Source organism: Bidens hawaiensis, unplaced genomic scaffold (genome assembly GCF_021521415.1).
Source record: "Bidens hawaiensis isolate Kalapana, Puna unplaced genomic scaffold, B.hawaiensis_p1.1 tig00004234_1, whole genome shotgun sequence".
Taxonomy (NCBI): domain Eukaryota; kingdom Viridiplantae; phylum Streptophyta; class Magnoliopsida; order Asterales; family Asteraceae; genus Bidens; species Bidens hawaiensis.
In genome coordinates, this window is record NW_027491252.1 from 1251849 (window position 1) to 1267181 (window position 15333).

Consider the following 15333-nt stretch of genomic DNA (forward strand, 5'->3'; position numbering starts at 1 on the left):
TACAAACTCATTAGCTCAAATAACGAACCAAACCCCTACCGATCGAATCTCTATTACGTCCCGCCACAACGCAGGCTCTCACACTATTATTGTTTAATTGCTTTTAAAAATGTATCCTCTTTATTTTAACATTATAACTAACAACATGTATTTAAATTTCAATATTTCCCAAAGTTTTTCAAAATAACAAATCATTTTTGTGTGATGCGAGACAACATAATCGACTGACAATAGACTTTGTTGATCTTGATTAAATACAAACATATAACTAATTATAATATTTTTAAAATATTTTTCAGGTGAAACAAATAGTAAACCGACGGAATGGCTTATACTGAGCCTGCCAATAAAAAAACAGTGGTTCAACATACGCAATTTGGAATGCATTGATTAATTGTGCTCCTGTCCATATTACAAAGGGAAGCAAATCATAATTTTCTCGAAAAAAAAACCAGGTTTTAGTCGACTAACACAACCCGTTTAAAAGAACGTGTCATGTTAATGTTGACCAACACAACCAGTTAACCTTAACAATTAAAAATCCTTTATAATTATATTTTTATCTGTATTTTTTTGTCTTCCATTTTGGTTAACACATGTAATTTCATATTTTTTGATAATTTAAAAAATATATATTAATACTACCCATTACTCTACCAACTCTAAATTATATTCAGTTATTCAAAAATGGATTAAATGGATCTTGTTCGGATGGACCCGTATTCATATGTGTGCGGGTTAGGATTGAATTTTTTCACACAAATAATAATATGGATCGGGTGACACATTTCAACCCGCAAACCTAAAACTATTAGCACCCTAAATTACCGCATTCAAACTTTAAATTAGAGGTCGAAACAACAATTTGGTCTTTTGAGGTCGAAATATAGCCTACCACCGTCGATTCGATTTTTGATAATAATTATTCGGTGCTGCTGCGGTGGTTCGAAAGTATTTCAAAAACAGTTTTGATGATAATTGGATTTTTGAAAAAGGAATCTGCAGTTGAAAAAGGAATAACCCATTGTACAACATCCACGTGCATCACATTCACATACTTGAACTTTCCTAAACCTCAACAAGCAAAAACTAGATCTACCATAAACAAACAAACAAACCTTGTAATCAAAATCAAAACATAATTTAATTGCCACTACAAACAAGCCAGTAAGATAAATAAGAAATTACAATCCAGATCTGTAGTTTAAATCATCGAATGAAAATGTTCAGCCGGTGTAGATGTGGACATGGAGGGCGAGGATGAGGATGGAATAGATGGTGAAGAAGATGAGAGTGTGGACAGCGATGGCTTTGCCGTTGGTCTTCATGCTCCCGAACTCTACTTGCCTGCCGTTGCCGGGTAACTGGAACAGGAGTCCTGGCTGCAGCAGGACGAAGAGGACTACGCCGATGAGTACGGGCCCCCAGTCTGCCATTTTCTCTTGTTGAAATGAGAGATAGAGAGAGTTTGAGTTGAGAAGACAGCGTTGTTGAGAGGTGTGTGGGTTTTCTACCCTACTCACTATACTTTATAAAATAAATTATATTAATAATAAATAAATACTAATTGCATTCTCATTGTAATTAATTAATAGCTACCCATTGTAATTGATTATTTGATTAGTTATACTTTGTCAAAGCCCAATAGATACTCGAGGGGCTTGGGTCGAGTATAGTCGACGGGTTACTTTAATAATTATATATTGAAAACCCTTGAGAATGCCCTATACCCGTCAAATCCTAACGGATTTAAGACGAGTTTAATAATCGAGTATGAGTTTGAGAATATTTAAATCCATTACAAACCCATTCCATTGGCATCCTAACTTTATAGAGCATGTGGTACCTATAGTTTGGATTCAACTATTTTCGTTCTTTAGAAAATAGAAACCATGGATTCAAAACTTTTTGATGAATTTGTGGTTTAAATATATATATTAGACCACCCGTAGTGGCAACGTTGCCACTGCGTTATGTGACGAAAACACGGGGGTACACCGCCCCCCCCCCCCCTTGCGTTATGTGAAGCTTGTTTTTGGCTGTGTTGTATACAAAACGCGGGGGTTGGCACATAAATCAAAAAAAATAGTCGTTGGGTGGGTGGGTTTGGAGCCGTTGGGAATTTAAAAAAAAATAAATTATATTAATTATATTTATACTATATAAACAAACCAAACTCATTTTTTTAACACACTCCTTCCACTTCTATACCAATTTATATCTTTTACACTAATATTTCTACCATCATGTTTCCAAACAACCACCAAAATATTCTCGGTTTCGGTCAATATGCCCGTCAAGCCAACCAAAATCCACAACCGAACCAATCTACCGCCCCGACGCCAACCGTACCCGTCCCGCAAATGTTTGACCCGCAAATGACCGCCTACTTTGCATATCTACAAAACTCTATGCCAAACTCGGTGCCCGGTTTCCAAAACCCGACAGCAAACATTTTTCCCGGTTTGGGTTCCCAACCCGCCCCGGAGACCGAACCCGAGGTCGAGTTCGTGCCGGAGACACAACCCGTCCCGGAGACCGTAGGCGGTTCGAGCCAACGCGGACGTTCGAAAAAACACGCAAAGAAGCCCGCCGGCGAACCTCGAGTTAGAAAGACGGTGATCCAGTGGAGTCCCGACGAGTGCGTACTATGTGCTCGTGCTTGGTGCCAGATATCGGAAGATGCCAAATGCTGTAGGTTTTTAAAATGCATATATATTTTTTAAAAATTTCTTATAACAAACATTAAACTTGTAATGTTTTTATTTTTTTAGCGAACTATCAAAACACGGGGGTATTTTGGCACAAATCTATAGAGAGGTTTCACAACCTTGGCGCTTGGCGGGGACTCGCGTTGAGAAAAAGATTCGTTACTGTCGAAATGGGGCGACATAAACACCAAATGCATGGTTTCCATACGGTTTTCTCTCGGATGAATCGAACTAGGAGTAGCGGTGTCTCGGACGCGGAAGTCATTGATAACGCGTTGGTTGAGTTTCAACATAAGGTCGGCGGGACCTTCAACTACTTTGGCATTTGGAAAGACCTATTGAGGTTTCACCCAAAATGAGGCTTGGTGTTGGATGCCGAAGCCGAAGCCGACGGTGGCCCGAGTAAAAAAAAGTCTAAAACATCGTCTTCGGTTGATCCAGACACGCCCCATTCCGACGTTCGAAACTTCAACTTAAGCGATAATGACCCCGTGAATATTACCGACATGCCTCGGCCGGGGGGTAGAAGAACCAAAGGCAAAGGAAAGGGGAAAGGGGCCGCTTCGTCGTCGGCAACGTGTTCGAATCCCGAATTGGAAAGCCAATTCCAATTAATGAACTCTCGACTTCAAGATTTACACCAACTTGGAACCCAACGACTTCAAGTAAATTTGGACGCCGTCGACCTACTTCGAAGGAATGAGATGGACAAAGACATCGAGGTTTTATCAAACGAGCTATCCGAAGACGACCAGATAATCCAATCTCTAAAAGCCACTCGACGAGCGAAAATTTTAGAAAAATATAAATGAGTTTTAGTTTTATTAGTATTATTTATGTTTTTTTATTTTTAATTTGATGTATTTTTTTTAATTTAGTTTAATGTATTTTTTATTTGGAAGTTTAATGTAATTTTTAATTTTATGTTAATTTATTTAAATGATTTAGTATTTAAAAAAAACAAATAAAATTAATAATGATTGGGTGCCACGTGGCGCATAATGCCTGGATGTGGAGAGTTATGACTACAGCCTGTTTTTCTACAAAATCATAACTCTGACTGGACGCCACGTGACGCATAATCCCTGATAGTGGAGCTTTATGACTACACATGGTCTTATATTTCATAGCTTATAGTTTTCGTGCTAATATTATGGCATAATCACGGGCAACTTTCGGTGGCAGTTTGGCCTTTTCTCATAGACATAAAACATCTTCAAGCTACATTTGTCTTCACTTGAGAATTTATCCTTTACAAACCAACCCACAACTAAGAATGCCCTGAGACTTGTTTCTAGTATAACATCGATTAATCGAGTCCGGCCCACACCAAGTTGAACCAGAACAATATAGTAGTAGTTAACTTTTCTAGTTGGCATGTAATTATGTTAACTACTAACCTGATAAAACCTTTTTAGTTCGAGCTCAACTATAACTCGAACGAGTCAGAACTATATTGAATTTGAGTTCAAACTCCGATAAAGAAACCTGCATCTTAAAAAAATTCCGAGCTCACAAGAACTCATAATAGACATAAAATCATAGAAGCTGACGAGCCGAGTTTATTTGAGTTAAAAAAACGAACTCTGTCAAGGGTAAGAAAGTGTGTCAAACAAACAAACTCGAAAGTACTAAATCGAGAATTCACCTAGGAAACTATGAAACTATAAAATAAAAATGGGACCCAACCCAAGAATTTGTTAACCCAAACCCGAAAGTACTCGTATTCACCAAACCTGAATCCGAACCGTTCTAAATCATTTCGATTACTGGTTACTCGTTTAGGGGATTTCGGGTATACCCGAAAAACCTGTTCTGCATCATTTAGTATTCCTTCACACGCTCTTCTATTGGTATTCCATCTATTTCAAATTCTACGGCTATTGTATGGCTTATTTTTTCTACTAATTTGACCTTATTTCAACTTCATTATAGGTGTTGGATCAAAAAACAAATAGCATTTTTTTAACTAATGATTAGCAACTTTTAGAATAATTAATTATTTAAAAAATTATTTCTCTTATCTATCTTGATATTCACTGCACATTGAAGATCTTGGGATAATGTTAGGACATGAAATGTCATATATATGTCCCCAGTTCTATCAGGGTAGGTCGGCGTGAGACTAAAGATAGTGAAACCTAGTTAACGTATTGTAAATGTCAAACGAAAACTGGTTCGATCGAACAAAAGGTTGATTCGATCGAACCAGGCTCATTCGATCGAACAAAGCTTCACTCGATCGAATGAGAGACTCATCCGATCGAATGAGTCTTCGATATATAAACGTTACTTAGGGATTTTCAGAAAGAGGGGCACACATAACACACATACACAGCCGACCTGTTCCCCGGAAATCCTCTCTGCCCGTCAACCCCTTCGGTCCTTTCCTCCGCACCTGGTCGTCATATCATCCTAGGAATTGCTACCGTTTGTGTCGTTGATTACCACCGAGTCGCCGTGTTAGTAGGATTCCGCACTCTAACACGTTGCCCCCGAGAATCGTTGGGAAACCGTCTCCCGATCGGTCCTAACAAAGTGGCATCAGAGCCTTTGGTTCTTGATTCTCGGTAGATTCGTGGTAAAAATTGCGTTTTTAGAGTCAAATTCGTTATTTTTACGTAAAATTTCCGGTAAAATCTTGGTTTTTGGTCTTGTGTTCATCGGTTTTGTGTCAAAAACAGTTAATATTGTCATATTTTGGTTTTTGATCAAAGGATTTCGTGTTAAAATTCGGGTTTTCGTCAAGAACGTTCTTCGCGTTCTTCGTGTTCTTCGAGTTTTTGGTTGTTTTGATCCGTTTTTGGGTTGGAATTAAGTTGTGTTTATGTTATAAGTTTAAAAAATAGTCATAAAGTGGTCCTCGATCGTCAAGATTTCTTGTTTTTGTTTCAAAATCCGAATTTTCGTCAAAATCTTCTAATTTTGGAAAATCCAGATTTCCCGATCGAATCAGTCTATTTTTGGAACCCATTCGATCGAATAGCCCTCCTATTCGATCGAACAAGTTTAAACGTTGACCGAACCAGCTTTTCCCGCCTCAACATACGCTCCCTTCGTTCGATCGAATAAGTCCCAATCATTCGATCGAACCAGTACCCAACCGATCGACTTAGTCACCCATTTGATCAACCCATTCGATCAGTGTCAAATTCGATTGTCATAACCCATCCGATCGACTAAGTCAACATCAGAACCGAACCAAGACCCCATTCGATCGAACTAGTTCCCAATCGATCGAACAAGATACACAACCCGTTTCGTTCGAACCAGATACTTATCCGACCGAACCTAACACCCTATTCGATCGAAAAAGTTCCCATTCGATCGAATCAGCCTCATAACACCAGAACCTTAACCCAAACAGACATTCGATCGAGTCAGCTCACACCCGATCGAATAGACCACTCATCCGATCGAATACAACACATTCGATCAGCAGACTGTTTTTTCAACACTTAGCAAATTTTAAGTGTTTTTCAGTCTTCTCGGAGTTAAGCAAACATGTCTTCAAGTACAAGCACAACCAAGAGGATCCAGTCAATCCTCGAAAGTGACTCGGAATCGGGAAGCTATAACAAGCCTCCTAAGCTAATGGCGTTAAACGAGTTCAACACTTGGAAGACTAGATTCCAGATTCACATAACCGGTGTGAATCCTGGATTATGGGAAGCTGTTCAAACAGCTTGGGTTCATCCAACCAACGACGATGGTGAAGCTTTAAGCTATTTCAGGCTGTCTGATGAACAGAAGACAGCATTTGAAGCTGAAAAGAAGGCTTTCTCACTATTATCACAAGCCCTTTCCAGCGATTTGTTTCACCAGTTCAACCAATTCACTACAGCGTCAACACTATGGAACGCCTTGGTTGAAAGATGTGAAGGGTCGGATTCACTGAGAGATATTCACGCTAGGGAACTTAAGCGTGAATTCGATTTGTTTGGTCCGGAATCAGGAGAAGATATCGAGTCACTGCTGTCGAGATTTTATCATCTCATGTCTGAGCTCAAGGCCTACAACGTTAGAACTACTGGCACTGAGAAAGTGAGATGTCTAGCACAAGGTCTCCCACCCAGTTGGAGCACCTTTCTAACGGTGATGAGAAGAAGTCATCAACTCGAAACAATTCTTCTCTCTGATTTCATTAAAGAGATCAGACAAGAGGATGCTGAACTGAGAGCCTCCTCAAGAAAGCCAAGATCAACACCTGACAAATCGTTATACATGTCAAAATCTCCGTTGTCAGATGTAAATGATCATGCACCGATCAAGACTGCTTTCGTCTCCTCAGTGTCGAATTCAAAGGGGACTGAAACAAGATCGTCTGTTCCACCACCGTCAACTCCCGGTAATGCAAGTACAAACTCCGGAACCAAGCCCATGGAAAAAGCAACGTTAAATACAGAGGGCTTGGGAGCTGTAACTGTTGAGGTTGCCAAAGAACACATGGCAACTCTGGGTACGATCATAGAGTCATACAGTTTGATGGTAGCTGGAAAGTTGGGAAATAGTCATCTGGACAGCGATGACTACGAACAATTGGATGAAGACGACATGGAACGCATAGATATTATGTGGGCACTTGGCAGTGCGTTCCGAAGGGCCAAGAAATGGACAAAGAAAACCGGTCAGGCCCTCACTATCAACAACAAATCCAAGTTCGGCTTTGACAAAAACAAAGTCAAATGTTACAACTGTGGTGAACTTGGTCACTTCGCCAAGGAGTGTTCGAAGCCCAGACGGGAAGGTCATCAATACCCTTTCCGAACCACTTCTTCAACATCCACTCCTACGGCTGCTGCTGCAAATGTCAATCTTGAGAGACAACAGGTCCCTCAAAACCCAACAGCAACAAACAACATCAACAATGAAACTGCTCTTGCAGTTCAAGGAGATGAGGGTGAAACTTGGAACTTCAACATAAATATGGCTGATCTAGATGGAGACTCAGATTCTGGGTCTGTGGTTTCCTCGAAAAACGAAGCATATATAGTCGAGGAACCAGCTACTGAAGTTCAAGTAGTAGATGCAGAGGCTGAAGTGGTAGTTACGGAGATGAAAGAGGATCATGAGAACGAGTCAAACACTCCTCAAACATCTCAAAGTTCAACAATTCACAAGGAGACTGCTAAAGATGAAGAAGTCAAAGAAGCAGAAATTAAAGTAACTTCTCCATCGTTTTTGGGTAGAGCGGGGAAACTATGCTCCGCGTTCATGGCAGACACTTCAAGTAATGCCAAGGTAAGTTCTAACCCTTCAACTCCTAAATCTGTAAATGTTAAATGTTTAAAATGTGAGTTGTATGAACAAGAAATTCAATCTCTAACAGAGAGAATTGAAGATCTCGAGGCTTACAAACAAGCAGCCTCAAGATCTTTAATGGAACTGACTGACGCGCTTGCACAGAATAAGGCTTGGAAGCAGAAAGAGTCTGCTTTTAAAGAAAAGATTGATGGCCTTAAGCGTCAGAACAAGGAACTTGAAATATGTGTTCTTAATCAACAAGATTCTATCAATTTTCACATAAATAAGAATAATGTTTTGAAAAAAGAATTGGAAAACTTGAAAGCTGATTTTGAATCATTAAATTTCAAATTAAAAAGTTACTCAAATTCATCTTATTTATTAGAACACATCATTCCCGAGTTCCGAGGCAAAAAGGAAAAAGGAGTGGGATACAACAATGTCCCACCCCCGATCCTGAATCAATTTGCAAGCACACCAGGAGCTGTGCCGGATGATGAATCAAATGATTATATACCCGAGGACACAAACCAAACTTCTGTGTCTAAGGGTAAAGAAGTCATTGACCCGGCTCCTGTGTCCAAACAAAATGTTGATGCCACAGACTTAGGTTCTACAACTAAATCGGGCCCACCACCATCTAAGTCAAAGGCAACAACAACAAGAAGTTCTCAGAAGAAAAAATTTATTCCTAATTCTGAGAAAGTCTATGTGGAACATAGTACCCAGTTTGTAAAGGAGGGTAACGTTAATGAAAAACATAATTTCCCAAAACACCCTCCTAGACAAACTCCACCCCAAAATGTCAAATCCAGGGGGTACTATGATAACAGACAAAACCAGAGTTATTTCTCTCCACCAAGTCAAAGGGGGAGAAACTACTGTTTTTCGTGTGGAGAGGTAGGGCATATAGCAAGATTTTGCTATAAGTACACGGATCCTAAGCAGTACATATCGACTCCGGATCCGAGGTATGTCAAGTCACCTCCTAGGAGGAGACCGACCATTGACATTCAAGGTCAAGAACGGTTTCACACACCGAGGTCGGTTTCTCCTCGGAAACCTCAGCCAACCTCACCACACCAATTCTCAAACCCATCAGTTTCAAAGGTTTCCACTTCGACAAGTGAAACCCAGTCTTCAACCAGCTATCTCAAACATGTTGAGAAGAAGACTGACTTTTGGAAACCAAAGAAAACTAACACTGTTGATAACAACGTCAAATCTGAAAACAGTGTTAATGAGGGTAAATGGATTGAATTGTTCATTCGTGATGAAGATGGAAAACCCAAGACCTTAAGGGCTTGGGTTTCCAATGATATTTAAACCTTTTGTCTTTGTGTGCAGGTTGCTCGATATGATCCAAGATTCAACATGTGGATCATAGACTCAGGAGCTTCCAGGCACATGACTGGAAACATGAATCTTCTTTCAAATGTCAGACAAATAAAAGGAGGTGCAGTTTCCTTTGCAGGAAATCAAGGAGGTTTTATCACGGCCCAAGGAATTGTGTCTAATGGGCGAGTTTCGTTTGAGAAAGTTAATTTCATCAAAGAGTTGGAGAACAACCTGTTGTCCATAAGTCAAATCTGCGACAAAGGTTTCAAAGTAATGTTTGATGAACGAGACTGCCACATCTTGTCTAAGGACGTCAACTTTCCTGAAGACAAAGTTCTAATGTCAGCCGCACGCCAGAGTGATCTCTACATTCTGGATATGGCTAAGGCAGGGTCATCATCTCCAACTGCAACATGTTTTGTGTCCAAGGCATCCGAACGTGATACTGTCATTTGGCATAAACGGATGGGACACATAAACGTCAGGAACATGAACAAGCTGGTGCACAATAGAATGGTTGAGGGAGTCAATCTAAGAAGTTTTCATCTCCCTGATTCATGCGTTCAGTGTAAAGCCGGAAAACAACGAAAAAGGTCCCACAAGTCTAAGAGTTTCCACTCCATTGATATGCCGTTGGAACTTCTACATATGGATCTTTTTGGCCCAATCAGCGTCAAAAGTATTGCTGGGCACTCATACTGTCTAGTGGTCACTGATGAATATTCAAGATTCTCATGGGTGTTTTTCCTAAAAGCGAAGTCTGAAACTTTTGGGTGTATTAGTCTGCTAGTCACGACTCTTGAGTCGCAATACAAGCTGAAGGTTCGAAGAATTCGGTCAGATAACGGTACAGAGTTTAAGAACACAAACGTTGATACTTACTGCAAAGAAAAAGGCATCGTTCAAGAATTCAGTGCTCCGTATGTTCCACAAATGAACGGGGTTGCTGAAAGGAAAAACCGTACGTTAATCGAGACAGCAAGAACCATGTTAGCTGACTCAGTGTTGCCAGTCACGTTTTGGAATGAGGCAATTGCCAACGCCTGTTTCACACTGAATCGGGTTGGCATTGTCAAGCGCCACGGCAAGACTAGTTTCGAGCTTCTTCAACGTCGAAGGCCTAACTTAGAGCACCTGGAACCATTTGGGGCTCTCTGCACGTTACTCAAAAGGCAAGTTGATAACAAGTTCGAGGAGAAGATTATTAAGGGTTACTTTCTGGGTTATAGCGTTCCTCTCAAAAGGGTCTACAACCGATCAACAAAATTGGTTGAAGAATGGTACCACGTTGATGTTCAACGCTACACAGAACCAGCCAAAGGGACAGGTGAAGACTGGTTGTTTGACTTTGACAAATGGGTCAAGTCATTCAATCTGAATGATGTTGCTATTCAAATGATGTATGAGGCGCAAAATGCACCTCCTGATGAATCACAGCAACGCTCATCTCATCCTGGTCCGTCAACGTCTTCTTCCACAGAGTCAACAGAACAAGTTCTTGAGTCATCTGATTCCGAATCTGAAGATGAAACACCAACAGACTTTGTACGACCGGCACCGACACATGTTATTTCACAACCGTCCTCGTCAAATCAAGATGTGTCTATCACAGATCCGCCTCTAACGTCTACTTCAGAGGCAGCACCACAATTCGCTCCAGTTCCTGAGCTGAACACAAACAACATGGAACAAACCGCTCCAGTTCCTGAGCCGAACTTAACAAACTTGGAACAAAATGTTGTCGTTCCTGACAATCCGGTTGTTAGGACTGAACGTGATCATCCACAAGACAACATTATAGGGGACATTCAACAGGGTGTCAAAACTCGTCGACAGCTGAATTTTGGTCTCTACACAGAAATGATGGAGTCAGGATTAGTTGCTCTTAATGCCCATGAATGCTTCTTAGCACAAGAAGAACCACACAGCACCACCGATGCGCTGAAAGATCCCAACTGGGTCACAGCCATGCAAGAGGAATTATTGCAGTTTAAAAGACTTGGTGTGTGGAAGCTGGTGGATCTCCCCAAAGGTCAGAAGAAAATTGGCACTAAGTGGGTACTAAAATGTAAACGTGACGATCGTGGAGTGATTGTTCGCAACAAAGCCCGGCTGGTGGTCCAAGGGTTTAGGCAAATCGAAGGCCTAGACTACAATGAGGTATATGCTCCGGTTGCTCGTTTGGAGGCAATCCGGATGTTCTTGGCGTATGCATCTTTCAAGAAATTCAAAGTATATCAGATGGACGTCAAGAGTGCCTTTTTGTACGGTCACATCGAAGAGACCGTATATGTGGCACAACCTCCAGGTTTTGAAGACCCATATCACAAGGACAAAGCCTATCTGCTCAACAAGGCTTTGTACGGTCTTCACCAAGCCCCGAGAGCTTGGTATAAAGAACTATCCAAACACCTTCTGAACAACGGGTTTAGAAGGGGAACCATTGACTGCACGCTATTCACAAAAGAAAAAGAAGGAGATCTAATTATGGTACAAGTGTACGTGGACGACATCATCTTCGGGTCCACGAATAAAACACTTTGTAAGGAGTTCGAACAAGTGATGAAAGAAAAATTTGAAATGAGCTCCATGGGTGAGATGAAGTTCTTCTTAGGACTTCAAGTTGATCAAAAAGATTCCGGTATCTTCATTCACCAGACAAAATACGTCAATGACATCTTGAAACGGTTTGAGATGTTGAGTTCTTCTTCACAGAGAACTCCTTTAGAGGTTAATCACGGGATTAATCCTGACGAGAAGGGTGAATTGATCAATCCAACTCACTATAGAGGGATCATCGGATCTCTAATGTACCTGACTGCTTCTCGGCCAGACATAATGTTTGCTACGTGTCTCTGTGCACGTTATCAGTCAAAGCCGAAGGTCTCCCATCTGATTGCAGTCAAAAGAATTTTGCGTTATCTGAAGGGTACTCCAGATTGGGGTCTTTGGTATCCTTATGATGATAACTTTGATCTACATGCGTATAGTGATTCGGACTATGGTGGTTGTAAACTCGATTACAAATCAACAACAGCAGGATGTCAGTTCTTTGGAAGTCGTTTAGTAACGTGGCAATGCAAAAAGCAGACGTCAGTCTCCACTTCAACAGCTGAGGCGGAATATATTGCGGCTGCCAGTTGCTGTTCTCAAGTTATTTGGATTCAGCAACAAATGCGTGACTACGGTATTGAATGCTCTACTACTCCCATATATATTGATAATTCTGCTGCAATTTCAATTACCAAAAATCCGGTTCATTTTAGCAAAACGAAGCACATCGAAATTCGATATCACTTCCTTCGTGATTGCTACGAAAAGAAGTTAATCGATGTGATAAAAATCCCCACTCAGGAACAACGCGCTGATCTCTTCACTAAAGCATTTGATAAACCACGGTTTTTATATTTACTAGAGATCAACGGCGTTAAACGTATATCAGATGATGTTCCTGAAGATATCATTTAAATTGTTTTCATTTTTTCTTTTCTTAAAAATTTAAAAAATCCAAAAAGATTTTGTTTTTTATAAATTCTAGGGGGAGAAAAGGTTCAAGAAAAACCAAAAACAATATAAAATACAAAAACCCAAAAACATTAAAAAAAAAAAAAAAAAAAAAACTTTCAAAATTTTGAGAAGTTGATCTTGTTACAAGAAAGGTGATAGTACACAGACGCTATCATACTGAGACATCAAAAAGATTTGCTATTTCTGTACAGCTTATTTTCATTTTTCTTATATTAAATTTTTATACATCACTATCGCTTAAAATTATGTCGGGTACCTCAGTTTGATGGACACATTTTCGGATGTGTTTTGGTCCTTATTTCTACTAGTAGATTATGAGGATAGCCATTAACCAGATGACTGAAAGTGATCGGGGCGGGTTTTGATGGTTTTTATTCTTTCGCTGAAAAATAGTCGGTTATACTTAGTTAGAAGGACACATACTCGTATGTGGTCGGTCCAGTTGATCCATTGGATCTTCAGGATAGCCGTTTACCTGAAGACTTTGACTTGATCGGGGCGAAATAATTTAAACGTTTTTTTAAAGACATTCATTTATATTCAGAAAATGAGAAATTGATCCAACCTTGGAAAATGATAGATATACTGATTCTGTGTGCTTAACTAGTGAAGTTATTAGGCTTAAAAGGCTTTAGAACAGTCATTGTGTGTCATGGTAGCTTTTTATGGTGCGTAAAAGTAGATGTGATACAAACTAAATCTACTCGATTTTACGTGGAAACTCCTTAAGAGTTTTGTTTGTCTTCATATATATCTTTCCGAATGATAGGCAGAAAAGCGATTACCCAGTCATACACGAGCCCATAAGTGTTCTGATTCCCGTAAAGATAGTGCATGAAGAAACTGCAGTGATCCAGATTCGGGACTTGCAATTGTTTTACTACTCTGAAGTCTATGTAACATTCAAAAAAAAAAAAAAAAAAAAAAAAAAAAAAAAAAAAAAAAAAAAAAAAAAAATGATTCTTTATGAGTTATTGAAACATTCTAGAGTTAATAATGTCAAGACTTCTCAATTATGGAGTAAGAAAGAAAACGGGAAGCAGATGAAGACACTTACAACCTTAATCAGACACTATGGGTCAAAGTCAATTCGGGGTGACTTGGGGAAAGCCAAATACGCTTTGAGAATAGATAGGAGGCATCATAATCTCTGAGTTGTTATTCACTTAAATTTTGAGACATAATTGAACCTAACTCGTATCACAGAAACGATGAAAACCATTTTAAGTTATTTTCATGCTCATAACCTGTTTCTTTATGTCATAATACAGCTCAACACGGATCTATGTGACAGTCACTTAATTAGTATGATTCCTGTTCGGATCTTTCTCACAAAAAGAATATTCATTATGTCTTGTTCAACTTCGTATATTAAAAAAAAAAAAAAAAAAAAAAAAAAAAAAAAAAAAAAAAAAAAAAAAAAATCTCAAAAAGTCTCAGTAGATAGTCATATACGTCTGTATGATTTCTTATTATAGATCCTTCTCAACCAAAAATAATGTGTTTTAAATTTTTGTACAGATGTTTATTTCAGTCTGAATATTATAAAAAAAAAAAAAAAAAAAAAAAAAAAAAAAAAAAAAAAAAAAAAAAAAAAAAAAAAAAAAAAAAATTCAAAAACATTTTTAATTTGAATTAATTTTTCTTTAATTTTATTCTGCTTTAATGTCGATGAGAAATCATTGTGACAGGTAGTCTGATCCCTGTCCCTCCCTGTAAATAAATAATTAAGATTTTATTTTTGGTTATTTTATTTTATTCTTAATGTTTGAAAGTCGATGAGAAATCATTGTGACAGGTAGTCTGATCCCTGTCTGTTCCTACTAAATGTTTATTCAGTGTGTAGGAATGAAAGAAAAACTCATGCAGGTTGCAAAACGTTTATCTGCGCAACCAAGTGTGTAATGAGAGAAGGAAGAAGTTGCAATAAAACTGAAGTTGGTTGGACCTGATATTTTCTGTGTGTTTACTAACGTTTTATGATCTTTATGTTCTACAGGAACTGAGCTCACAAAATCGGAAAATTTCTATGCTAACTAACCAAATGTCAAAAGTTTAAGTTTTCTTGCAGGTTCAAAAGCACCGTGATCGATGACGGGGAATAAGAAGTTTAAAAGTCAAATTTTTCTAAAACTTTTCCTCATTCGATCGAACATGTAGCCATTCGATCGAGTCAGTCAATCGAATGTGCCAAATCGATCGGATAAGTTATTTTGAAAAATCAGTTTGAGGGAAGAAATCCATCCGATCGAATAGTGTGTCTCATTCGATCGGATGAGTCAAGCGAACAAGTTTATTCGATCGGATGAGTCAAAAATCTGTATAAATAGCAAAAGTCATTCGATCGGACATTTTCATCCGAAAAGAATTTGAAATTTCCCTCTCAAAATCGATCGTGCTAAAACCTCTTTTTGATCCGACCAGTTTATTCACTTTTTCGCGTAGATTTCAAAAATGTAAGTTTTATTGATTTTCGTCCGCGTTTCGATAGGTTTTCGGGCCGTTTTTGGTG

The 15333-nt window shown here is 39.1% G+C and overlaps 1 protein-coding gene across 1 annotated transcript; it reads right to left on the reverse strand.

Annotated features, from left to right (window-relative positions):
- Positions 1-1157: 1157 nt before the first annotated feature.
- LOC143625739 (uncharacterized) lies at positions 1158-1464 on the reverse strand. The gene has a single exon (XM_077095998.1). The coding sequence runs from the start codon at positions 1434-1436 to the stop codon at positions 1227-1229; it is 210 nt and encodes a 69-aa protein (XP_076952113.1). The 5' UTR covers positions 1437-1464; the 3' UTR covers positions 1158-1226.
- Positions 1465-15333: the final 13869 nt, after the last annotated feature.

Bases quoted from the DNA above. Each gene is read 5' to 3' on its own strand.
- LOC143625739 (XM_077095998.1), bottom strand. From the start codon at position 1,436: ATGGCAGACTGGGGGCCCGTACTCATCGGCGTAGTCCTCTTCGTCCTG.